Genomic DNA, 25,810 nt, shown 5'->3' on the forward strand with positions numbered 1-25,810 from the left:
GAGGTTGGGGGACGGGGGGGCCGGGGGGGTCTGGGTTCCTGCCGCCTGTCTGTGCAGCTGGTCTGGGAGCTAGACCCGTCTCTCCTTTCATCCCTGCCTGGGTGACGCACACGCGCTATCTATAACACCTACAGCTTTTTCCACAGGTGCAAGTAGCTTGATGCAAACACACACGCTCACTAACAAGCTGAAAACCCTCTCATAGTCCGCACACACACACACACACACACACCAAGTGTAACTCCATCAGAAATAATTGGTCACAACGTCCGTATTAAACATAAGTTATGGCTCCATCTGCCATTTTAATGAAAGAATTCCATTCAATATTAACAAGTTAAAAATAACAGCAAAAAATTAAGCACTTAGGTCAGACATGGGGTTTAAATTTATGACGATGCACTTATACCTCCCTCTTCTCAATGTATCTTAGGCATTTATGGTCCAAGTCATAATGCTTCCATTCCAATCCAACTCTGTCACGCTGCAAGTGTGTGCTAGTGCATTTAACGCCTGCATCTTTTATGGTTTACGTTGTAAACCCAGGGTTCAGACGTGGTCATTGATTACAGGTCATGTTTTCGCAGGCTGGTTTTCGGTTGACTGTTTTTGATTGGCTGGAAGCCACAGATAAATGTTGACACAGCCCAAACTTGTGAAAGCAACTAACATCAATGTTCAGGGTCCAAATACAAGATACTCAAAGGTTTGATAAAGGTCAAGGCCACAAATTAGAACTAATACTAGAATAATAATAGTTTTAAAAAGTCCCAATAATTTCAACAAGCAGCTCTTACAAATCCAATTTGAAGAGTTTTGCAGTGTTCCAGTTTGATCATTCAGTGAAAGCCCTTTTGGAACAATCTGTTACAGCTCTTCAAATGTCTGTGAGACACAATCATGTAGAAAAGTTTTCCTTTTGTTCAGAAAGAAGTTGTTTTCCGGGTTTACCATCAAACACTCCCACTGTGAAGCCAAGCCGGGTGATGTGAATTGAGAAACAATACACAAAGGTGACAAAATAATGGGTTTTCTTTGACAAGGAAAAAGCGAGTATCATGGGGTTGTCAAACAGTCTCTGGCTGGCTACTGTTCCAATAGCCCCAGGAGGGAGGATGGGTGCTGTGGGCGACATCACCACTCCCCTTCACTTGTTCATGGACACAATGCCAACACACCACTGCAGACAAGAGACTCTCTGTGTGTCTGTGAGCGGGCATCTGTGAGTCTGTCAGTCTGTTGTGTTTGAGTGATCGAGGGAGAGAAAGGGTGTCTCCAAAAAGTGTGCATATAAGAAGCTTGGTTTGTGTGTGTGTGAGTAAGTATGGTGTGTGTGTGAGTGTGTAAGTGTGTGTTTAAGTATGGTGTGTGAGTGTGTGTGTGTGTGATTAAGTATGGTGTGTGAGTGTGTGTGTGTGCGTGCGTGTGTGCGTGTGTGCGTGTGTGTGTGTGTGTGTGTGTGCGTGTGTAAGCATATGTCTGCTGACAGCTGCCCGGCACACAAAACAGGCAGAGGAAGGAGGCTGGAATGTAAACAGCTTTGATGTCTTTGAGTTCCTCCATTCTTCCTCTGGTCTGCTCAGGGAGTACAGGGTGGGTGTGGACTGAGAGATCCCTTCCTCTCTCATCTGCCCCTGAAGAGCGATTATCCATGCCCCAAATGGCCCCTTGAACTCCAAAATGTCCACCTAAGACAAGAGAACGCTGTTATTAAAATTCCAGGCGTTTTCCCGAACGTACCACCTCCACGGACACTATTTTAGGGGTCAATGCCACCCCAGGACAAACTGTCAAATATGAGTGATGTTTAAACTAAAAAAGTGAAAAGTTGTACGTTGGTCTGTCTGTGTCTGGAATACAAATACAGGGTTTGGAATAACAGTGACTATAGTATTTCTTAACAGACAGCTGTCTTTCAAGACATGCAGATTTTTAGGAGCCCAATTTGTACAAAGGCAAACAAGTTTTATGTTAATTCTATATGTTTACACTTGCTTGGAAAAGTCGTGAATTTACACTTATTACTGACAATCTTCTGAATTAATGGTTGATTAACAATTCACTGTTCATTTTATTTTTGCGCATTGCAAGCCAAAGTCATACCGTGTGAAACTTTGTTAACAAACTGTTTAATAGGGTTTTCAATTGCGAAATAATTGTGACTCATTGTTACTGTACCCTCCCTGTAAGTACCTAACCATTTTCAAAATCCTGCTGAAGGAAGAAAATAAAAACAATATTGAATGGATTATAAAAAGGTCTAGATCACAGCTACTTACTCACAGGCTCTGGGTCACAATGGAGTTTCTCTCTTGTATAAGGCTGCGCTGGTGGGGCCTTCAAACTGCAGCTTGATGGCCTGCTTCAGGTTGAGCTGTGGGTCCATCGTGGTCATGGCAACCATGGCATCCTCCAGTAAGGCACTGGAAGGTGACATGTCAGAGTTCAAGTTGAAGGGAGGAGAACAGCCGCTCTTCTGCGGCTCGTCCCAGGCCTCGCCCTGGTGTGGGCTCTGGAGCTGGAGGGGGTATCCCAGCGGAGGGCTTTCCCTGTTCTTGGAAGCTCTCACTGGCCCATCATGTCCAGGCATCACCCCTAGAGAGGCCATGACCGAGTTCCACTTGCCTGCTCCGAACTGAGCCCTTTCCTCCTTGATGAAAGTGCCGGTTTGAGGCTTCAGCTTGTTGGGATAGTCAAAGCACGGCAGGAATCCTTTCTGGGTCGCGTCGGAGTTCTTGTCGGGCTGGTGAACCAAGGCGCTGACGGTGCAGTGGCTGGGGGGAGGGCTGTCCTTGGGGGGCTGAGTCCTCCGGCTGCTCCCGTGGAGGCTGCCGGCTGCGGAGCCCGGAGGGGGGAGGGTGGAGTGCCGACTCCGACTGCGGGGCAGCGAGTGCTGCTGGATCTGCTGGGTGAAGCTCACGCTGTCCGCCGGGACCGTCTGCACCGTGGCCTGGGAGTGTCCGGTGGACGTGGAGGTCTGGGAGCTCTGGATGGAGTGGAAGCGCTCGCTGGAGGAGGCCGGGGAGGACGCCAAGGACAGAGAGGCGCCCGCTCGGCCTCCGTTCTGCGCGGGCGCTGCCATGCCCGGGTCGCCTCCGTTGCTCCCCGATCCGGCCGAGGGCCGGGTCTTTGCGGCGGGCCGCTGCGGCGACGGCAGGAGGCCCGGGAATGGCTTGGCGCCGTAACTCTCCAGCAGCCGTACGATGGTGAAATGACCCCGCTTCCCTGCCACTTTGACGGGACTGCGTCCGTAATTGTCGACGTGGTCCGGGTTGGCCCCGCGCTCCAGCAGCATGGCGACGATGTTGGCATGGCCTTCCTGCGCCGCGATCGACAGCGCGGTCGCGGCTTGGCGCCGGCAGGCCAGATCAACGTCGGTCCCACGGGTCTCCAGGAGCAGTCGGCCCACCTCCGCATGCCCCCTCCAGGCGACCGAGTGCAGGGGGGTCCGCCCCTCCGTGTCCTGGGCATTGGGGTCGGCCCCGCGCCTCAGAAGCAGCCCCACGGCGTCCACATCGCCCTGCCAGGAAGCGGCGTGCAGAGCCGTGCGGCCCTCGGCGTCCCGGGACTCCAGGGGAACCCCGCCTTTCTCCATGAGCAGGGCCGCCATGTCCAGACGGTTCTCCAACACCAGCAGGTAGAGGAGGGGACGTCCTTCTGCGTCTCGCACGTCCGTGTCGGTGCCCCGCCTCATCAGCAGCTCCGCCACCTCCGCGTGGCCCTCCAGAGCCGCCGCGCTCAGGGCGGAGTGTCCGTCGTACGCCCGGTGGTCGATGGGTGAGCGTCGGTCCAGGAGGAGCCTGGCCGTGCCGCAGTGGCCCTCCTGCGCCGCCAGGATGAGCGGCGTGCGGCCCTCCATGTCCATCTCGCCCACCCTCGCCGTGCTGCCCCGCTCCGTCAGAGCGGCGCATGCCGCCCGGTGGCCCTCACAGGCCGCAGCGTGCAGCGGCGTCCAGCCCATATCGTCTTTGTGGTTTTCGTCCAGCCCTCGATCCAGCAGGGCGCACACCACCTCCAGGCTCCCGCGCGCTGCCGCAAGGCTGAGAGCCGTCCGGCCCTCCCCGTCGATCCCGTCCACGGCCGCCCCCCAGAACAGGATACGCCCCACGGTGGCGGCGTGACCCATGGCGGCGGCGGCTAGCAGCGGGGTCACGGCTGCGGCGTGGGGTCCGGCGCTCTCGTCCACGTCCGCCCCCGCCTCCAGGAGCAGCTCCACCACCTCCTCGTGGCCCTCGTAGGCCGCCAGCAGAAGAGGAGTCATGCTGTCGCGGTCCCTGTGGCCCGGGTTGGCCCCACGCTCCAACAGCAAGCTCGCCACCTCCCCGTAACCTTTGACCCCGGCGGCCGTGGGCACGCAGAGAGCAGCCACCGACAGGGCTGTGCGGCCGTCATCGTCCGCCAGGCGTACGTCCGCCCCGTGGTCCAGCAGGATCTCCACCGCCTCCCGTTGACCCATGTAGGCGGCCGCGATCAGCGGCGTGCGGCCCTCGCGGTCCGCCACGTCCACCTGCGCCCCGTAATCCAGCAGCGTCAGCAGGATCTCCTCGTGGCCTCCCCACGCCGCCGCCCTCAGCGCGGTGCGGCCCTCCACGTCACACCCGTCCACGTTGGCCCCGGCGTCCAGCAGGAGGTGCACCGCCTCGGCGTGCCCGCCCCACGCCGCCGAGCGCAACGCCGTCCAACCCTCGCTGTCCGCGTGCTCCAGCACCCTGATCGAGGTCTTCAGGTCCTGGTCCCGGGCCCAGTCCAGGACGACCGTCAGGGCCTGGACGTGGCCCTGCCGGGCAGCCAGGGTCAGGGGCGTCTGCCCCTGGTGGTCACTAATCAACGGGTCCGCCCCCCTGGACAGCAGCAGGCGGACCACGTCTGCCGAGCCGGCGTGCGCCGCGCTGGCTAGGAGCGTCCTTCCGTCCAGTGGATCGGTCCTGTTGGCACTGACCCCGCTGTCCAGCAAAACCCTCACAGAGTCCTGCCTCTCCAGAGCCCTTCGCACGATGGTACTCCCTCCCCCCGCGCAGTGTATGCCCACACTGGGGCTTCCGTCCGGGGGACACGAAGGAGGAAACACCCCGCTTTTCATCAGCAGCTGGAGGACGTCCTGTCGGACCAGGACGGGGGGTACGGCGGCAGGGGAGGGGATGCCGAGCCTGGGGGAAATAGGGTGTTGCCCCGGGATACCGTTCGGGGCGAGAGGGGGCACTCCTGTCCACAGCATCCACAAAGCCAAGAGACAAGTGTTGTCCTTATGCATTCCTGAGTTGATGAGGTGAGTTCCTAGCTGGCAGGTGTCCTCGGTGTTCAGGGACCGGCTCCTCAGAGTGAGAGCCATGGCCAGCATGGTGTGACCCTCTGCTACACTACACAAGTATTTCTGAGTACAGTACTTGACGTCCGTCAGCCACTGTGCGAAGCTGGCGTGGAACAGCAGCTTACTTCCCCCTGGGCCGTCGATGAGGAGCGTGGAGAGGGTCTGGAGCTTCCTGTTGAAGTCCTGAACGGTGAGGGAGGTGTCCTGGCTCCAGACTGCCGTGAAGAGCTGCTGGGGGGTGACGGGGCGCGCGGAGGCCAGCATGACGTTGAGGAGGGGGCGCACCTGGAGGAACAGCCCCCGAGGGAACAGCCTCTGGCACAGCCAGAGGTAAAGCCCGTTGAGGGTCCCCGGGATGTCCCGGATCTCCCTGAGGCCCACCAGGGCTGCCGCCACGCCGTCCAGGACGCGCTCCAGAAACAGGAAGCAGCCGCCGCTCTTGATGTGCAGCAGGTTGAGCATGTCGGCCGTCTCCGGGGTGAGCTGGCGTCGCAGGGAGCCCTCCCGGTCCAGCCGCCGCAGGATGTACTGCTGGACGTCGCGGACAGGGGGAGGCTTGCGGAGGTCGTCCAGGCACAGCTTGCGAAAACCTTGCGAGGTTAAGAAAGGAACATGTGAGAGGGGAGGATAGGCATGATGATTTAAGAAACCCTGCTTTACATTTTTGTGTTATGTAAAAAATACATTTTAAAAAGAACGTAACATTTGCTGCAAGCAGTACTGGTTACTGTATCTGATGTCTTCCCTGCCACCACAATTATAATCCTCCAGTGCATTAGCACTGGAGGATTATAATTGTCTGTGTTAACCCACTGAGTTTCATTTGGTATCTTTCTAAATAGTCTTTTTTTAATTAAAAAGAGAGGTAACCTTTCCCCATTACTGAAAGTAATAAGTGAAAAGATAAAACTGAGAATATCTTAATTAAGTCTTTGGAGTACCTTGAAAACACAATCATATCAGGGAAAACAAACTGCCTGAGCAATGTTGATATCCACAAAACACATCCATAGCACATTTTTCCAAACAGTACACATAAGATAATGCTCTCCGGGGATGAAATGGTGTAACCATGTTTCATGTTTGTAATAAATAGCTCTGCGGAATAACGCCGTCGGCCAAAAACCCGGGAGGTGGACGAACGCCAGCAGAAATACCACCGTTTCCCAGCGAGAGCAAAACGATGTCGTAAACGAAGACCTGATCCCAGATGTACCTGAGAACATCTTGCAGACGGCTTTGTTCTGGCGCCGTACAGAACACACCAGCAGCAGCCAGCTGGGGAGGAGGTGCTGATAGGAGGCCAGGAGCTCCGCCACAGAGCCCACCTTCCCAGGAGCCTCCACACTGACGGCCCCGTCCCCGCAACCACAGTCCAGGGCGTCCACCACCACGAACACGGTCTGGGCCGGAGGAGGGAGGTCCAGCAGGGGCCCCAGCACCGCCCTGGGGAGAGAGAGTAGGGTTAGGAGGGTAGAGGCACTGACCTGGGGAGAGAGAGCAGGGTTAGGAGGGTAGAGGCACTGACCTGGGGAGAGAGAGCAGGTTAGGAGGGTAGAGGCACTGACCTGGGGAGAGAGAGCAGGTTAGGAGGGTAGAGGCACTGACCTGGGGAGAGAGAGCAGGTTAGGAGGGTAGAGGCACTGACCTGGGGAGAGAGAGCAGGGTTAGGAGGGTAGAGGCACTGACCTGGGGAGAGAGAGCAGGTTAGGAGGGTAGAGGCACCGCCCTGGGGAGAGAGAGCAGGGTTAGGAGGGTAGAGGCACTGACCTGGGGAGAGAGAGCAGGTTAGGAGGGTAGAGGCACCGCCCTGGGGAGAGAGAGCAGGGTTAGGAGGGTAGAGGCACTGACCTGGGGAGAGAGAGCAGGGTTAGGAGGGTAGAGGCACTGACCTGGGGAGAGAGAGCAGGGTTAGGAGGGTAGAGGCACCGCCCTGGGGAGAGAGAGCAGGGTTAGGAGGGTAGAGGCACTGCCCTGGGGAGAGAGAGCAGGGTTAGGAGGGTAGAGGCACGGCGATGTGGGAAGGGAGCAAAGAAGAAGGAAGGAGGCTGAGAGCAAACAGATACAAAGAGGGCAAACTAGGAGAGAATAAGTTGGTGTTTGCTGACAGGAATGTTGCCGGTGTTGCGTCACGTATGGGAGAAGAAATCGCTGTGGAGGAGGTGGACTTAATTACATCAGTCCCTGTCTGAACAGTGCAATAGCTTGACTGACAAGGCTGGTGATGAAATGCACACCAAAAAGGCAACGCGGTTTCACCGTTTAGCCGAATGTGTCATGAGTGTGAAATGTGTGGCTGAATAGGTGAGTTATTCCTCTAGATATCACTGCCCCATTCACTGGTGTGGCTGTTTGAACCCATCCTGCTCAAACAAGCCTTTCCAGCCCCCAGAGCTCTACACCTTCTCTCCTCCTCTCTCCTCTCACAGACAAGGCTGGAGTGGTGTGATTGGTGACTCAGGACTAAAGAAGGTTTGGGATTTCCTGTTCCTCCCTAGGTACACACACACACACACACAGTACGGAAGCTCACACACACACACACACACACACACAGACACACAAATACAGTGTTACGCACCATTACACTAGTCAAGGCACAGCACAGCAAAAATGAAAGTAGCAGAAAAGTAGAGGAAAGGTGGAAACACAGTTGAGAAACTCAACCAATCAGAGACACAGAGGCTTTACCTAATCAATATAATGATCCTAATCTCAATTCTAAAAAGTGTTTCCCCATGATTTGCTTTTATCTGTCAGTGATGACTTGTGACTGCCTTGTACACACAGTCAATCAAAACAAATGTCAACTATTGCAGGATTTATTTACACAAAATCCATTCGGATGAATGAGATTGTTTCTTCTGCTGTGTTTCAGCATTCTGTTTCACATAAACTGCAGTTCACACTGGGCCATTCCTGTTGCTGCCTGTAGGTTAAGATATCTGAAGAGAAAATCTAACAAAGTATAGCTAACAAAACTTTCGCAACATGAAATCTGAGAGCTTACAGACAGATTAAGCCTGTTTATCAACGCGCATGTTTGTGTTTACAGTAGAACGAAACATGGACGGCTTCTCTTTCACTCAATTCAAACTTTAAAAGGCAGAACTTCACAGAGGAAACAAAAATGTATTGATAATATTTCACATGCCTCTGGACTAATTAATTACTCAAGACCGCTTTTAAAACAACACCCTTGTCTTGGGCTTCATGTAAAAGCACTAAGTGCACTTTAAGAGTGGATTCAAACCTCCAGTCTGGGCTCCGGTCCAGAGCATGTCTAGGTTCTGGGCTTATCACTTGTGTTGTGTGCTTTGGTAATGAGAAAGACTGGACACACCCTGCCTGCCCACACGCTCCGAGTGTTAAGAAGAGGGTGAAGGGCCCTGTCAGTGACTCACCGTGACTCCTGCCCCATCCTGTCCTCGCGAGCCTAGCCGCAAGTACACTTTGACCTTTGAACCCCGCCTACACCCAGGGCTCTACTGTAATTGGACGCGGATGTGGAGAACGGAACTAGAGAACAACTTTGCCTCCACGGTCATAATCTTGATCCAATAATTAATATAAAAACTAACGCACTTAAAGAAAACGTTGGCAGAGAATGATCCTGTGGTTTTAGAAACTGATGCCTCTCTGCGGCCTCTCCTGCACGGACAGCGAGGGGGCCATTTAATTTTAAGTCCTCAGAGGAGGCATCCTTTGAGCCGTTGTACGTACTCCGTACAATAAACAACCCTTGTTAAACGTGGATGATAGTGTTTACCAACGTTAATGACTCGCTGTCTACAGCCATCTGTTTATAGCTGCTGAGTCCCTGTACGGCCCTTTCAACGCCGGCTCCAAACTAATGTTTCATCTGTGTGTTGACCACTGTTCACACAGCAGTGTCTCAACCGCAGCCACTTTCCCCCACTGCCGCTGAAACCACACAGCTCCCAGCTGAGGGCTGGCTGGAGGACCATGGGGAATGCAGCCTTGTATTTCACACCAGGGATTAGCAAACACAGAGGGGGAGTGTGAGGGTCGACAACGCTTCGCAGAGTAAACACAACAAGAGTGAGAGAGAGGGGGGAGGGAGAGAGAGAGAGAGAGAGAGAGAGAGAGAGAGAGAGAGAGAGAGAGAGAGAGAGAGAGAGAGAGAGAGAGAGAGAGAGAGAGAGAGAGAGAGAGAGAGAGAGAGAGAGAGAGAGAGAGGGGGAGAGAGGGAGGGAGAGAGAGAGAGAGAAAGAGAGAGGGACCTCGTGAGACCAGCGACTTCGCCGAATGGTACGGAGTCGGCCGCCGGACGCATTTTTCACGTCTTTGTCCTTTTCTCTCCTCTCGCGCTCTGAAAGGGCCGTGTCGTAAATAGCATTGTGGCGTTCATTCAGACTGGAGGCCTATTGTAAGTGTGCTGAATGGCTTGTATTATAAGGGGAGAAATAAATAAATATAGAAGCCAAGGAAATGGGACAATCGCTGGCTTCCTGTATGTGGCTGTCCTGGCTGTCTTTGTTGGTCTGAGAACCACATGGGCTTGAAGTGTGTTGAATAGAGCGGATATAAAATCTGTTAATCGATTAGTGCTGACTACAAACACCTGGAGACTAACAAGGCTGCTTTGATGACAGCCGTACGAATCTCTTGCCAGGTCTCTGCTCAAGCACATCTGTTTGCATCGACCGCTGTGTCGGGTGAGAGCAACTCTTCCCCCGCCGTTTGACAGCGCTACCTCTGAGGTGTATTCATCTGTCCATCACGCCTTGTAACTAAGCACCACGGTAAAAACAACCCTGAAAATCGCTTCACTGAAAGCCGGTTCCACCAAAAGCACTCAGGATGAAAGAAGAGGGTACAGTAGAAAGAGAGCGAATAGGCACAAACCTTTTAAAGGTGTCGTCGGGGTCCCTCTGGCAGTGCAGGGGCTCCAGAGCCGAAGCCAGGCCGGGGTGCCCCAGGGCGTCCCTGAAGGCCGGAGGGAGGAGCGGCGAGGCCCGGAGCTGCTCCACTAGCCCCAGGACGAACCTCCACAACGCCACGCTCTGCTGGTCCTCCCACTGGCAGAAGTGGGAGGCCAAGCAGCGACCCGCCAGCCCGGCCCCGCGACCCGCCTCCGAGGTGGGCCACACAACCTCGGTGCACAGGGCCGTCTTCCCAGCTCCGGGGCCCCCGGTGACCAGGACCCCCGGGGGCCGGCCCGGGGCCGAGCGGCTCTCCAGGCAGTGCCGGAGCTTGTCTAGGGCCCATTCCCTGCAGTAGAAGCGCCGCCCCAGGAGCAGGCTGGTGCTGCCGCCACCACTCATCGGGCACCTCGCTCAGCGACCGCTGGGACACGACAACACGCCAGCGCCCGGGGCGCCGCTGCCCATGCTCCGCCCCACCGCTTCCGTCTTCCGATCCGACGTTTTGTGTTTTTTTACGACTTCGGACGACCCGCAGCCCTGGAGACGAGAGTGTGCTCTCCTTGATCGTGGAAGCCTGGGAACTGCTGAGTCGAGCTCCTCTTAGAGTTGGTGTTTCTCCAGGTGTCCAATCAGAGCCTCGGGGTCAGGGGTTAGTCCGAGGGTGAGAGGTTACGGAGGCTCGTCTCTCTTCTCACACAGGTGCTTCCAGTCAGCTAGAGTGCCTCTGTCATCTTGACCTTGTCCTCGGGTTAGACATACCCAACAAAAGAGCAGGTCCACGAGTTGAGCTGCCACACGCCTACTGACTCATACACACTGCCGACACCACTCAGCCTGAGAAGGAGAGAGAGAGAGAGAGAGAGAGAGAGAGAGAGAGAGAGAGAGAGAGAGAGAGAGAGAGAGAGAGAGAGAGAGAGAGAGAGAGAGAGAGAGAGAGAGAGAGAGAGAGAGAGAGAGAGAGAGAGAGAGAGAGAGAGAGAGGGGGATTAGAGGGAGAATGTTTCGCTTTCCCGTACAGATATTAAAGAGCTTGTTTTATCTCTCTCCTTACTCCCTGCATCCCAAGACTCTAAGTGATTCTTGCTTGTGTCTCTCTTCCAGTTTGTCTTTAAGTTTCTTCCTTCTCACAGTGCCTCCGTTCTGTCCAAATGGAATTCCCTCCTCTTTCACACTCCCTCCCTCCCTCCCTCTCAGCTGCTCTCCGGTTTTTCTCGTCCTCCTTTCCTCCTCCCCTCGGTTTCTTAGCATGTCAGGACATGCACTACAGCAGAGAGGCATTTAAACTGAGAGAGAGAGAGACAGAGAGAGAGAGAGAGACAGAGAGAGAGAGAGAGAGAGAGAGGGGGGGGGGGGGGAGAGAGGCAGCAATACTGCGTGTGAGAAAGAGAGCGTGAGAGAGAGAACATATAGAGTGTAACGGATTCAAAAAGGTTTGAGAAGGAGTGTCTGGAGTCAAAGAGAAAATGTTTGGAATCAAAGTTCATCCACAAAAAAAGCATGTTACAAACGAGGCTTTGGCGCTTCTTCTTTGGGACCTGATATAAAAGTGTGTAGGGGCTGACCTGTTTAAATATGCTTAGTGGCGTCATTACCAAACAGATGTGCTAAACCTGAGCCTGGCATAACTGCATGGTGGGGCAAAGCTGCAGAACCCAAGGCTCTTTCTGAACTGCTGACAAAGGCACTTGCTCACCGTGTAGCATAAAAAGAGGCTGACTGTGCTGTAATTTCGTCTACTAAAAGCAGGTCGGTTCGAGCCGTTTGAACAAGCGTGCGCAAGACGCAATGGAGTGATCGAGTGATTTCACACAGTCGGCTATTCAAGCTGACACCTTGGTCTTGCCATTTGTGGAAAGGTTAACTGGTAGGTGACAGGCTGTAAATTAGCCCACCCCATGTATCACTTGCCCTTCTATCCATCAAACAAAATCAATCAATAAAAAACACGATTCCAATCCAAGTATTGAAACGCAGAGTTGGGGCTGAGGGACTTGGAGTGAATACCGCAAGTTTTTGGGATAACTGAAAAGAAGCTTCTGAAGAGCCGAGACTGATAGTCACTCGACATTCTTGTCGTTTCTCTTGCCCTTTACACGACCCTGCTATTTCTAGTGTCCGTTTCTCTCTGGCGTGTTAACGACACTACGCTCCTGTTCAACTGAGGTAAAGGATGGACACCACAAATAGATTTCGGCTGAATACGTGTCGCGCTTATCTCATTTACATATTTGTGATCGACCTCGGATATTTCTAGCCAAAAACCGCGCATATCATGTTAACTGTCTTTGACACCTGTATAGTAATACATGTTACAAGCTACTCATTTTAAGATACATTATTATTCAACTGAATCACCTGTAGTATAAAAATGTATTGGTCTCAAGCGAAAGTTGCGCCTACGGTACTATCGGAGGGAAAATATCCCAGCTTGCATTGAATTTCACAGTCGGGCTACAGGTGCTGCATCAAGTGCTGACATAGCGATGGCCAGAACAGTTCAAACGAACTGCTACAATACGCTACAATGTTAGAAATCCTAATTAAAATGTCAAAACTTGAAAAGAAAATGTGAGTACCTTAATAATAGGCTTGCTTCTCGGAACCGTCGAGACAATCTATTGTATTGAAGCGCATGGAGAAGCAGTTCCGTACACCTTCCTCGGTTTTTCCGAAACATTCCACGAGCGTTCGGTTAAATGACGCGCTACATTTGTCTTGAATTAGGCTATAGGCTGTTTCAAAAAGTAGGCTACGTGCATGCTATAACATATTCCTTCGCCCTCTTCGACATCCTTATAGTCGTATATTATAGTGTCATAGATACGTACAACAGTTCCCCCTGTTGAAAATAAATCTGCTAAGGACAACTCAACACAAGTAGCCTATTTCCCTATTTGGCGTGGGAGAATACCAAATGTCAATTTAAATGACCATATTCGTGAAGTAACAAAATGCGTGTTTGTTTAGCTCGTATATTTTCAGGTGTGTTTGGGTGCCCCCGTGCGTGCGGGTTCATGACATCCACGGGTCTGCTCTCCTCCAGGCTCTTTAACTGCCAAAAACCATGTAAAAATATCCAGATTATGTCAAACAAGGAAATCCTCCGTTTTTTTCTTTCCGTGTGAGAGGGACAGGATGTCAGCCATGAATAGAGAGATCCGTGGAATGGAAAGATTACCCTCAGTCTTCCTACACCAACAAAGGCAAACACACAAATTGTTGGGGGTATTGTGAGTTCCAAATAGGCTACACTTAAACCAACAATGACCCAAACCTCAATATATAATGTATACGGTACCTAGACGATTTGCACTTCCAACCAGTTATATATATTGTGTTCTAGTGTTGTGCCTTAACATTTATTTATTTATTTATACATCTATGATTCATCAACAACAGCTCTGCCAGAGAAATTGATGTGGGAGCAGTGTTCACATCAGGTCTTTGCTCATTTGCATAGTGTCCATTTGAGCAGTTCGATATATCTTTATGTATCTGCCTTGGGTCTTGTTCCAGCCTGTTGATGTGAACATGCTCTGGAGTGAGCTTTGGTATTTTAGAAGGATGATTTTAAGGATTTCTGACAATTAAATTCAATGGTGTTCTAGGAGAGCTCAAGGTGAGCTTTCGTCCTCCATAAAACATTTTGATGGCATTCAAATTCTGTTTGTTATATTTAACTTTTTTTACAAAAAAATCAGAACTCCCTTCAGTATATCTTAACCTTGCCTTCACAACTCCTTCATTTTCGAGGACAAAGGAACAGTCATGAGATGGATGAAGCATATACTGTGAAAAGTGTGATACTGTATGTTAAATAATGTTTGCATTATATCACAGAAGAAAAAGAGAGAGTTTTGAACCTGTGGGCTTGGTCATGCAAATATGAAGGAGATAAGGATCTTAAACTGCATATCAGGTCAGTTGTGAATGTTTTCTGTTGCCTCACAGGTCATGGCCTCTACATATTGATTGTGTGCTGCATATGAAAACATATAGAAAAAGAGACAAACTCGGCCCTTAGTTGTGTCTCGCTAGGATACTCCTATTTAGATTTGAACAGTGCATCGTTATGTTCTGTATAATCTTATTGTTATCCCCATGAGAAAACTGTACTATACAGTAATAGTTTGAATGACTTGACGATACATTAAGCACTTCAAATGCAAATGCATGAGTCTACCAAAATAGAAGAAAAACAATCTGCAGCCAGACCCAGTGTGTCTCTTCACTACACTTCCATGTTGCGACAGCGGGGCAGAATCTTCTGTGTAATCTCCCACACAGCTTACATCCATACTTGACTCTGTATGTCACGGTCACCTTGAAAGATGCACACTGTGTTGCAGAGCTGGTAACCATGGCAGCACTCTCCTCTATTGGAGTCAGACCTGGAAGAGTCAGGGTTTGACTTTCAAACTGGAGCCAAGTGTGAGGCAATCACTACAGTCTCTGGGACAAGACCTAAAGCTCCGGAAACTAATCCGATCAAGTCTTTCAACTGTTCTTTTTCACCCTTTAGTTTTTTTCGTTCATCAGCAAAGTTATTTAAACGCGGTCATGACGCAACTATCCTTACCTTCCCCCCCGAGTCCACCCACCGACCTTTTCAAACAAAAAACACTCAAGTCCCGTTCAGATAACCTCTGACACGAGGAGCCCCTCTCGTCAGTGACCCAAGGCTCCACCCAGACCCCCGACCACAACCCTGAGCCTTAACTCGGGTATAAAGGTTCATCTCCCAGTCAGAACACCCTGTATCCAGCTCTGCTCTCCAGGCCTCCTAGACCCAGAGACCCGTCCACCATGCTGCTCCTCCAGACTCTGTGTCTGGGCCTGACCTGGGCTCTCTGCCTCGCCGCTCCGTAAGTAGACACATCCTCCTGATGCAGTCACTGCCGTCTTCTTTAACAGTGTTCTCTTCTCACGCTCTCGCTATCTTTCCTCGTTATTTTTCTCTTGCTCAGTGGTAGAGAGTTTGTGCAGATCGAAAGGTCGCAAGGTCAAGAATCTCTACTTAAGTTGCTTTGGATAAAGGCATATTCTGTATTAATACATTCATTATCACAAATGGAACATTCTCATGGGGTCCCTTTACAGACTCTGTGTGTGTGTACATACATGTACGTATATGTAGAGCCAATCATCATTTGTTTGTCATTGAAGTCAAGACTATTGACTCTTCAAGACTATGGACTGTCAACACTGCACTGTGTGTCCTGGTGATTCAGACCAGGATATTGATTGCTCATGTTCTCTCGACAAACATGGCAACATGTTTAAAGTGCAGAATCGTTCTGGGTACAGTTGTATGCATCTTATCTGATCAACTCTTCATGACTTACAGTACATTAACATGAACAGATAACTGGGTGGCACTTCATGTCAATACACGAAGCAGGGAACATAACAGTTTTTCTATCAAAATAATCTCATGACTTGGACAGATCATTGCAGAACCTTGTGTAGGTTATGTTTTGTAACGATATTCATCATATTTTGTTTCCCTTAGCAACCATGACCTTTCCAGACAAGGTAAGACCTGGTGAAACCATTTACCCATGATACCGTGGAAACACGGTAAAGCTAATCATCATGAGAAAATTCTAATTTTGCATGGTTACATGAATGTGATTAACGGGATTGTATATAGTTACATGAATATGGTTAACTGGATTGTATATGGTTACATGAATATGTATATGGACTGTATTTGGGGGCAAGGTGTCTGATCAACCAAGATTTGTGCAGAATATCTGCGTTGTCCTTACATGACCACAAGAGGGCGGTATTGTCCCACTCATGGCCACAAGGACACAGATCACTGATCATTCTACAATAAAGGAGGAAGCAACTACTTTGTTCAGTATGTTTGAAGATGACATAACATATGTTTGAAGACCACAGGAGGGTGTATGGTGTTATGTTTTTGTGGTTTTGTTCTGGCCAGTTCGTGAGGTGCTCCCGCTGGCCCTCAGTGACCAGGTGGACCGATGTGAAGGCATCGAGTTTGACGCAATCGCCCCAGACGCCAAGGGAATCACCTTCTTCTATAAGGGTAACGCAAGCGCCTGCAGCTTAGTGTTGTTCATTCTGAATCAGTCACAAGCCTCGCTTTATTTCTGAAAATCAACAAACATGAATGTATTATCAAAAAGAAACATTGAAGTAAAACACATACCAACGTGTATGTATTTGGGACTTTGGGACTCACCGATGTGACACCACATCACAAAACCACGTGTTTACATTTACATTTAGTCATTTAGCAGACACTCTTATCCAGAGCGGCTTACAGTAAGTACAGGGACATTCCCCCGAGGCAAGTAGGGTGAAGTGCCTTGCCCAAGGAACACAACGTCATTTGGCACGGCCGGGAATCAAATCGGCAACCTTCTGATTAAAAGCCCAATTCCCTAACTGCTCAGCCATCTGATCCCCGGTCAGTTTGTGGCTGGTTGTAATGCTTCCTCCTCTGGACCTTGTGACCGGCAGGTAAGCACATGTGGACGGGCTTCCACGGCCCCACGGAGCTCCTCAGCACCTCCTACAAGGAACTGGAGCAGCACCCCCTGCTGGGCGACATCGACGCCGCCCTCTGCCTGCATCACGCCGACGATGCCGACCACAAGCACGTCTTCTTCTTCCTGGTACGATGACCTCACTTCCTGTTTATTCCGCACTCCTTTCTTAAGATACCTGACGGCTTTACCCATCAGCGCTCTAACCTGTTCTCCTCTTGTGACCTTCGGTTATCAGTGAAACCATCCAACCTTACAAGATCAGATGATCACATGAGGGAAAAAAACGATTCTGCACATTTCCAGTGAATGGTGACGGGTTGCTGCTGTACAGTTAGTGTAATGATTAAACTGCCTTCACACCCCCCTCCTCTCTGTGCCCCCCACCACCACCCCCCTCTCTCTGTGCCCCCCCCCCTCTCTGTGCCCCCCACCACCACCCCCCTCTCTCTGTGCCCCCCCCCCCTCTCTGTGCCCCCCCCCCACCACCCCCCTCTCTCTGTGCCCCCCCCTCTCTGTGCCCCCCCCCACCACCCCCCTCTCTCTGTGCCCCCCCCTCTCTGTGCCCCCCCCCACCACCCCCCTCTCTCTGTGCCCCCCCCCTCTCTGTGCCCCCCCCCCCCCACCCCAGGATGACAAGGTGTTCAGCTACCACGACCACACCCTAGAGGAGGGCTTTCCCAAGGACATCTCCCAGGTGTTCCCAGGGATCCCCAGCGACCTGGACGCGGCCGTGGAGTGCCCCAAAGGAGAGTGTGTCCGGGACTCTGTCATCTTCTTCAAAGGTGAATATAAGACCGTGTTCGTTTAGCACACGCTTTCATCCAAAGCAACGTCCGGGGGGTAAGAATCTGCAATCTCCTCTGTCAATGCTCTCACTCAGTAGATATGAAAGAATAAATTAACTTTCAATGGAAACGTTTTGGTACAATTTCAGTCAGCCCCGTGTGCTTTCCCCAGGTTCTGAGGTGTTCCACTACGACACGTACACCAAGAAGGTCAAGACCAGCCAGTGGACTCATTTCCCAAACTGCACCTCCGCCCTGCGCTGGTTAGACCACTACTACTGTTTCCATGGACACCAGTTCACCAAGTTCCACCCTGTCACCGGGTCTGTGACGGGGACCTACCCCAAGGATGCCCGTGACTTCTTCATGAAGTGCCCCAACTTTGGTGATTTTATATACACTATATGAGAGAGAAATATATATACAAAATCCTAGCTTCCCGTTGGTCGCTGTGCTGGTGTGTAACAGTGTCCTGTCCTGCTGCAGGTCGCCTTAGTAACCACACAGAGAGGGAGCGCTGCAGTCACGTCCACCTGGACGCCACCGCCTCCGACGGCCTGGAGAGAGCGCTCGCTTTCAGAGGTCAGTGCAACCAGGCCCGCCGATAGGGGGGGACAAACAGGTCTGTTGTGCCGGGCCTAGGGTAGGGTGGGCCCAGGGTAGGGTGGGCCCAGGGTAGGGTGGGCCCAGGGTAGGGTGGGCCTAGGGTAGGGTGGGCCCAGGGTAGGGTGGGCCCAGGGTAGGGTGGGCCTAGGGTAGGGTGGGCCTAGGGTAGGGTGGGCCCAGGGTAGGGTGGGCCCAGGGTAGGGTGGGCCCAGGGTAGGGTGGGCCCAGTGTAGGGTGGGCCCAGGGTAGGGTGGGCCTAGGGTAGGGTGGGCCTAGGGTAGGGTGGGCCCAGGGTAGGGTGGGCCCAGTGTAGGGTGGGCCCAGGGTAGGGTGGGCCCAGAACTGGAGCAGAGGAGAGGAAGAGCAAGGGGAAAAGGAGATATCTGGGCGCGGGGCGGGGCATCTAAGATTCTCGTCCCGGGCCTGAGTACAACCCCTGTGTGTGTGTGTGTGTGTGTGTGTGTAGTCTCACACTTCCATGAATTACCTGTCACAAAACGAACCTGTGTGTGTGTGTGTATGTATTTGTGTATGTGTGTATGGTCACCTACCATTAACTACTTCCATTAACTGCTAAACTGTCCTCCCTACTTGCTCCTGGTCTAGGTGACTACTTCTTGCGGGAGGATGAGAGGACTGGTGATGGCTGGCACGCATTCCCTATAGCTGAGTACTTCAAGGAAGTAAAGAGCGACCTAGAAGCAGTGTTTTCCTACGCCAGCCAGCTGTACCTCATCAAAGTGAGCAGAGTTCAATAGTGGCAAAATGCCCTCAATATTGCGTTCACTGCTAAATCTTTACTAAATGAATCCCTGACATGAGGGGCATATTATCATTCAGTACATCGTAAATGTGTGCACTGTAAAAGTGCTAGACAATCAGAATCTATTTTTTACCTGCTTTTTGAAAGCAGCTTGCTAATATAGCTGACTGCATGCTACTGTTCTAAGCTAACGACATGCCATCTTCGACTTTCTTCAAACTTTTCTTCTTGACTTTAAATATTTGGGCCAGATGTTGTTACCTATCGTATCGTCATATTGTAATCTGTGTGCCGCGCTCTGATGACAGGGTGACCAGGTGTTCCTCTACTCGTCTGGAGAGAAGTATGAGCTGGTGGAGGGTTACCCTAAACCCCTGAAGGAGGTGTTGGGCATCGAGGGACCGCTGGATGCTGCATTCGTCTGTGGAGAGTACTCTGTTCTGCATGTGGTTAAAGGTAGGTCTACTTTACGTCTGTTTATATGTCAAGAAAAAAATGGCGGGTCACTTGTCTGAAGAGCACTATTATGTGTGTTAAACTTAAACTCAAAGACTTATATTAAGTTAAACTGCTGCAGAATGTGACACCTTCTGGAATCCCCATTTTCTTGTCATGGGCAGAGTAAAAAAAAAAACACCAGTTAGAGAAGACCGCGGGGGAGATTGAAGGGCAAAACTGTCACCGTCACCTAATGATCTCTCCTGTCTGTCCACCCGCAGGCCAGCAGATGTTTGACATCGAGCTGACAGCCGTCCCCAGGGCCGTGGTTAAGGAGGCCAAACTGCCCTTCGCCAAGCTAGATGCTGCCATGTGTGGCCCCGATGGCATCAAAGTGTTCGTTGACGCCGAGTACTTTCAGTACGCCACCCCTATGCTGTTAGCTTACAGCCGGATCCGACCTGAGCCACACAAGATGTCCCTGGACATGTTCGGCTGTGACCACTAGAGGGCGCTAATGATTTGCAAACGTTGATCGGCGCTGTGGTGAATAAGAATAATCTTGCAGTTATTTTATTTTTTGTTTATTTCGTTTTTCAACAGGGAAATACAGAGTCATACAAGAAAATAATGAGGCTTCAGTTTGTAATTAAACAAAGTTATTTATCTATACATCAATGACAACAATAGAGATGTCCTTAACCGCTTTGCAGGTCCTCAGCATTACACAGTCAACAACGTTGGACGTAGAATGAACCTAGACCCTGAGCAATAGTAATGAGTCATGTAAAGTAGTGAAACAGTCCCTGTTTAATTGGTATGGTTTCGCATCATTTGTCAATTTTTCAATTTGTCATTGTCAAACTACAACAGATGCTACCTCATATTATCCATTTTACATCATGTGTTTAATATGCAACAACGTTTACACGCATTTGTTTTTGAATGTTTACTCTCACGAATATCACTGTCACACAGTCACATACATTAAAGTTTTTCAGTTCCTTATGTCACAGTAAAACCTTTAATACTTTCATGCCTCTAACCATTTTCAGACTTGGACAGATTGCTAGGGTTTAGTATAAAAGGTTAGTGATTTAAAGGCAGGGTAGGCAAGGTGCGCAAAGCTAGCTATTTCAGCTTCTGTTTGACACGATTCAAACCAAAATTTCCCACCTCCTCCCTTCAAAGCCACAAAACTAGTGACAAGCATTGAGTGGAGGGGCAGAGTGCGCGCAGGTATGTAGGTAGACAGACAGGTAGCCCATCCAATCAATAGTCAGGATACCCTTTAATGATTGGTCGTGTTTATTACAGTATTGTGACGCCCACAGATGTCGGAATGATTTCATATTACCGTCAAACCTTTTGATATATTGGTTGCTATCAAGACGTGAAGTTACTTTCGGCAAATATGACAAAAAGTGCTTCTCAACAACATTGCCTACCCTGCCTTTAAGCCTATACAGTGGAAATGCCTTGCATCGTCGCCACTTGAATGGAGTCCTCTGTGAAGGTCTCGTCAAAAGACCAGTGACATAAAACTAGTGCAGAGTATGTGGGGCCGGCCTCACACAAACACATATGAAATGTTCACACACATGAAGACTTTTGATTGTTATTCTTTAAACCTCTTGAAACCTTTGTTTTATGACTGTTTTATGAATAGAAATCAAATATTTTTTTCCACACACAGTGAAAGGAGAGGACTTTCAGATCAGAACTGCATGGTTAAGGATCAGAAACAATCACTAGCAAGAGCAGTTACACCACAATCGTCCACAGGCTCGAAGCGCATGACAACTCATAAAAAAAGTCTTATTGTGTTGATTTTATCGAATTTCTAGTGGGACACTGACTCAGCCAATCATATCTCAGGGGGCGTGGTCATCGTGAAGATCTGGTGATGTCCATAGTTTGCAGCCAAGTTGCAGGTTAGGCAGTAATTACTTGGCTACCTAAATGTAGTAAATGGTCCCGTATCCAGCAGAAGTTCAGCATTTGTGACAGCATTTGTCAGTGTTTCAGCAGTTCACGCAATGTGATAAACCAGATTCATCTAACCTGTGTAATTGAACTCTAAAATAGGCTACAGTACAAACTTACAGCCTTTATGTGGTGTGTACAATCTCAACTGTGTTGAGATGTTTTTTTTGCATAACAACATAAAACAAACATATTCTACGAATGGCTCATATTCAGGCAGACACCAGTGCATGGATTATGACCACTCGTTTGGCTGAACGCTCTTTGATAAATGTCTGGCAGGTGTAAGTGATGTTACCTGAGCTTGAACTTGGGTCCACAGAGCCGCAGAAAAACCTCCTGGTCATTGACTCACTTTTCACTCATTGACTCACCCACCCACCCACCCTCCCCTCCCCCACACCTGATGCAGATGTGACGTCCCACCTCGGTGTGTGTATAAAAGGTTTGATCCAGACCCAGTCAGCACACCCTGTATCCAGCTCAGCTCTCCAGGCCTCCTAGACCCAGAGACCCGTCCACCATGCTGCTCCTCCAGACTCTGTGTCTGGGCCTGACCTGGGCTCTCTGCCTCGCCGTTCCGTAAGTAGACACATCCCCCTGATGCAGTCACTGCCGTCTCCTTTAACAGTGTTCATCGAAAGTCGATGTGCTCCAACCTTAGATAGATCTAATTTAATTTGGGGTGCGCAACTGGTCATGTGTACATACAACACCTGAGCATGTGGCTACTGCAGTTCAATGTGTAGGGAGATTTTGATTCTACTGAGACTACTGTAGCTCCATACTGCATGTACCACAGATAACTCCATTCTTGTGATAACAGATCAGACGGTTTTTCATGTTCATGATGTTTCTCTTTCAGACATCATGAACCCGGTCATGGAGGTGAGTAGGTCTACCCTTGGTACATGGCTGGTTTGTGGCTAAAATAGTTCTAGTTGTGTTCTTAATTATGTTTTGCTTTAAGTCCTTATTTAAGTCCTCTAAATGTTTTTATCAGGTGAACCTAAGAAACACGATCATGCTGAACATGCGGCTGTCCTCGACCGCTGTGAAGGCATAGAGATGGACGCTGCGGCAGTGAATGAGGAGGGAGTCCCCTACTTCTTTAAGGGTAGGCTACACGCTGGACCTGAAATCTCATTCATTTACAAGGGCTTTTTCCGATTCCGTCTTGTCACCGGTTTCGCGATTTACTCGTCTGTGTTCAGGGCCAAAATAATATTTTTGATAGTAGAAACTTGCTTGGTCTAGTTGAGCTATACTAGGGAGATGCTCTAAGCCCATGTCTCTATCCTGTGCCAGCTGGCCATCTGTTCAAGGGTTTCCGTGGCAAAGCTGAGCTGGCGAACGCATCGTTTGCCGAACTGGATGACTTTCACCACCTGGGCCACGTGGATGCGGCGTTCCGCATGCACTACGAGGACAACAAGACCCAGCACAACCATATGTTCTTCTTCTTGGTGAGGCCCTCTTGCTGCTTACATCCTGCTGCTAACATCTGAGTACATCGCTTGTAAGTGAACTGCTCCTATCAGTGGTTTTCTTGAGGGGTTTGTCTGGTCGATGGTGGGCATCTGTGAAGCCCGCTGCGACATTGCTTCTAAAAAAAGGTCTGTCGTTGCAAATAAAATGTGATTTGATCTGACATCCCATTTCATGAAAGGTTTGATATATTTCCAGGGTTGAATTTGAAGTGGGGTACGACTCAGCCCGTCCTTTCGAAATGCATTTTACAAAAACCTTATCGGGGCAACATCAGCTTCTCATGCCTCTCACCTTCTGCTGCCGTACAGGACAACAAGGTGTTCAGCTACTACCAACACAAACTGGAGGAGGGATATCCCAAGGACATCTCAGCGGTGTTCCCTGGCATCCCCGACCACCTGGATGCTGCGGTGGTGTGCCCCAAGCCCGAGTGTGACGAGGACTCCGTCATCTTCTTCAAGGGTAGGTCTCGGACAAATGGAGGGGGAAAAAAACGACGGTTGTAAAATGTGTCCCGTAAAATCTCAGTAACTCTATAGCCTACATCCAACTGTATAACAGAACCTTTTATTTACTGTTTAACTTTGTTAGTTTTAGGGATTTTTTTATACAAATATTTAGCTGGTTTCGTGAGCAGGTCGTAGAGTTGTAAAGTTATGTTTCCTGTGTGTATATAAATATATATAATATACATATTTATATATATCTACCCAGATGATGACATCTACCACTTCAACGTGAGGACCCAGGCGGTGGATGAGAAGCAGTTCAAGGGCATGCCCAACTGCACCTCTGCCTTTCGCTTCATGGATCACTACTACTGTTTCCACGGACACCAGTTCTCCAAGTTCGACCCCAAGACCGGCGAGGTGCACGGGAGGTACCCCAAGGAGGCTCGCGACTACTTCATGAGGTGCTCCAAGTTTGGTGAGTGGCTAAAAGAAGGCTGTGTGTGTGTGCTTGTGTGTGTGTTTGTGTGTGTAAAAGAGTTTCAGCGACAGGAGAGATTCGGAAAGTAAGACACGAAGACTAATCCAACAACCAGAGACGATTGAGGAAGTCAGAAACATCTAAAAGACTCTTAACCAATCAGACGAGCCAAACCTCAGTCAGGTGATGTAGCTTAAACGGTTCCGTCTGTGTGTTTTCAGCTGACGGTGCCGACCACGCTGACAGAGAGCGCTGCAGCAGAGCTCACCTGGACGCCATCACATCAGACGACGCAGGAAATGTCTACGCCTTCAGGGGTGGGTGTCCGTGTGTGGATGGTCAATCTTCACCTGCAGAATTGTTACATTTCCTTATCTAAATTGTAACTTTTCCTTACCTAAACAGGAGGAACATTTCAAAATGTTGGTTTCTGCAGTGATTCTTGCAGCGTACTAGCCTACATGGTCTATAAAGCAAACATGTAACTTCTATGCTGTTTGACCCTCTCAGGCCACCATTATCTGCGTCAGGATGTAGGAAATGACAAGCTGCACTCTGAAAGCATCGAGAAGGCCTTCAAGGAGCTGCACAGCGAGGTGGACGCTGTCTTCTCATACATGGACAAACTCTACATGATCAAGGTGAGTTTCTGATACACACGTGTCATGCACGTGTCATGCTTTCACACGGGTACACAGGCACACACACACACACACACTCCTGCAAGCACTCTTACATACGCACAGGCAGACAAACACATGTACGCACGCATCGCTGAACAGAGTCCTGTGTGTGTGTGTCTTGTGTGTGTGTCCTGTGTGTGTGTGTAGGATAAGATGGTGTACCTGTACAAAGTCGGGGAGCCCCACACCCTTCTGGAGGGGTACCCCAAATCCCTTCTGGAGGAGCTGGGACTGGAGGGTCCCGTGGACGCTGCCTTCATCTGCCAGGATCACATCGCCCACATCGTCAAAGGTAACTGGAACAGACCGAATGGCAGATACCAAGACCAGCTCTGGTACAACCAGCTGCAATAGCAGAAGAGCAATCGCAAAAGAGAGTGTGGAGCACTTTACATTAACGTTACATTAATTGTCATGTCACCACGCCGCAATATCTATTATAGCGACATTGTAGGTACATAGAACTGCTATCCGGAGCAATGAGAGTTATTTATATAACGATGATATGTAAACATGACCTGGATCACCACCGGGTCTTCTAAGCCTTCTTGCTGCTTCCTGATGACCATCCTCTTGCTCCTAACAGGTCAAACCATCTATGACATAGACCTGAGGCTTCGAGTCCATGTTCCTGTGAAAGAGGGCCTCCCTCTCACCCTCTTCAAGAAGGTCAACGCCGGCATGTGCGGTCCTGACGGCGTCAAGATCATCGTGGGCAACCACTACTACCACTTTGAGAGCGTCAAGGTCATGCTCATGGGCCGGGCCCTTCCGGAACAGCACAGGGTTTCCCTGGAGCTGTTTGGCTGTGACCACTAGCTGGCTTCCACAACAACAACAAACCTATCATGGAAACGGGTCTTAGTGTCACAGTCTATCACGTTTCTTTCAACACATGCACACTGGTGTTCACATACGAGAAATGCTGTGCCTAAAACCTGCAGTAGACCTCATCGTATGCTCTGTTACCTCTGTGATCTGTCTCATGCCTCCATCATGCTGTTTCTCTGGGTCTTCTGCCTCTGGCTCTCTCATGGAATGCTCTGCAGGGTTCTAGAGTGCTTGTCTCATGGAATGCTCTGCAGGGTTCTAGAGCGCTTGTCTCATGGAATGCTCTGCAGGGTTCTAGAGTGCTTGTCTCATGGAATGTTCTGCAGGGTTCTAGTAATTGGGTTTGTGTGGTCTTTTTAGTAGATGATGTATTGAACCACATGGAGAGTCTAAAATGGCTTCTAGTCTTATCTCTCTGCTGCATTGTGCGCCGTGTTACACAATAAAGCTGAAATGGCAACAATGAACACCCTCGTCTGAACTGGTCATTTGAGTTTCTGTCATTATGAAATGTTGCGTAATTACAGAGACTCTGCTTACAGTTGGTTTATTTGAGGCAGTTTTTTCTACCCAATG

General features: G+C 50.2%; 3 protein-coding genes across 6 annotated transcripts; 2 read left to right on the plus strand and 1 right to left on the minus strand.

Annotated features, from left to right (window-relative positions):
* Nucleotides 1-274: 274 nt before the first annotated feature.
* Nucleotides 275-13,197, minus strand: ankrd50l (ankyrin repeat domain 50-like). Of its 4 annotated transcripts, XM_062456498.1 has the most exons (6): nt 12,774-13,197; nt 11,249-11,480; nt 10,178-11,031; nt 6,525-6,754; nt 2,280-5,898; nt 275-1,688 (listed from the first exon to the last, which is right to left on the minus strand). In XM_062456498.1, exons 3-5 carry the CDS (start codon nt 10,594-10,596, stop codon nt 2,294-2,296), a joined length of 4,254 nt encoding a protein of 1,417 aa, XP_062312482.1. In that variant the 5' UTR covers nt 10,597-11,031; nt 11,249-11,480; nt 12,774-13,197; the 3' UTR covers nt 275-1,688; nt 2,280-2,293. The 4 variants fall into 4 exon arrangements, with proteins under 4 accessions (XP_062312482.1, XP_062312481.1, XP_062312480.1 ...); XM_062456497.1 differs by lacking the exon at nt 11,249-11,480; XM_062456496.1 differs by having other exon boundaries at nt 2,284-5,898; nt 10,178-11,480.
* A 1,331-nt stretch (nt 13,198-14,528) lies between these two features.
* Nucleotides 14,529-20,321, plus strand: LOC134016959 (hemopexin-like). The gene is made up of 11 exons (XM_062456205.1): nt 14,529-14,551; nt 14,976-15,062; nt 15,710-15,732; nt 16,148-16,255; nt 16,693-16,847; nt 17,350-17,503; nt 17,679-17,891; nt 17,993-18,088; nt 18,719-18,852; nt 19,184-19,331; nt 19,595-20,321. The coding sequence occupies exons 1-11, from the start codon at nt 14,529-14,531 to the stop codon at nt 19,819-19,821; spliced, it is 1,368 nt and encodes a 455-aa protein (XP_062312189.1). The 3' UTR covers nt 19,822-20,321.
* LOC134017162 (hemopexin-like) lies at nt 14,936-25,611 on the plus strand. The gene is made up of 11 exons (XM_062456519.1): nt 14,936-14,982; nt 21,814-21,881; nt 22,165-22,187; nt 22,303-22,416; nt 22,608-22,765; nt 23,099-23,252; nt 23,505-23,717; nt 23,942-24,037; nt 24,231-24,361; nt 24,551-24,695; nt 24,990-25,611. Exons 2-11 carry the CDS (start codon nt 21,823-21,825, stop codon nt 25,220-25,222), a joined length of 1,326 nt encoding a protein of 441 aa, XP_062312503.1. The 5' UTR covers nt 14,936-14,982; nt 21,814-21,822; the 3' UTR covers nt 25,223-25,611.
* Nucleotides 25,612-25,810: the final 199 nt, after the last annotated feature.

The sequence above is a fragment of the Osmerus eperlanus genome, chromosome 3 (assembly GCF_963692335.1).
Source record: "Osmerus eperlanus chromosome 3, fOsmEpe2.1, whole genome shotgun sequence".
Taxonomy (NCBI): domain Eukaryota; kingdom Metazoa; phylum Chordata; class Actinopteri; order Osmeriformes; family Osmeridae; genus Osmerus; species Osmerus eperlanus.

Excerpts from the sequence above, each read along its gene's own strand:
- LOC134016959 (XM_062456205.1), top strand. The coding sequence starts at position 14,529 with ATGCACACTGTGTTGCAGAGCTG. Across the intron at positions 17,504-17,678 it reads CTCTGTCATCTTCTTCAAAG|GTTCTGAGGTGTTCCACTAC; the intron begins GTGAATATAAGA and ends TGCTTTCCCCAG. Across the intron at positions 18,853-19,183 it reads GCCAGCTGTACCTCATCAAA|GGTGACCAGGTGTTCCTCTA; the intron begins GTGAGCAGAGTT and ends CTCTGATGACAG.
- ankrd50l (XM_062456497.1), bottom strand. The coding sequence starts at position 10,596 with ATGAGTGGTGGCGGCAGCACCAGCCTGCTCCTGGGGCGGCGCTTCTAC. Across the intron at positions 6,755-10,177 it reads CCCGACGACACCTTTAAAAG|GGCGGTGCTGGGGCCCCTGC; the intron begins GTTTGTGCCTAT and ends CTCTCTCCCCAG. Across the intron at positions 5,899-6,524 it reads CGTCTGCAAGATGTTCTCAG|GTTTTCGCAAGCTGTGCCTG; the intron begins GTACATCTGGGA and ends TAACCTCGCAAG.
- LOC134017162 (XM_062456519.1), top strand. The coding sequence starts at position 21,823 with ATGCTGCTCCTCCAGACTCTGTGTCTGGGCCTGACCTGGGCTCTCTGC. Across the intron at positions 21,882-22,164 it reads GCTCTCTGCCTCGCCGTTCC|ACATCATGAACCCGGTCATG; the intron begins GTAAGTAGACAC and ends TTTCTCTTTCAG. Across the intron at positions 24,038-24,230 it reads AAATGTCTACGCCTTCAGGG|GCCACCATTATCTGCGTCAG; the intron begins GTGGGTGTCCGT and ends TGACCCTCTCAG.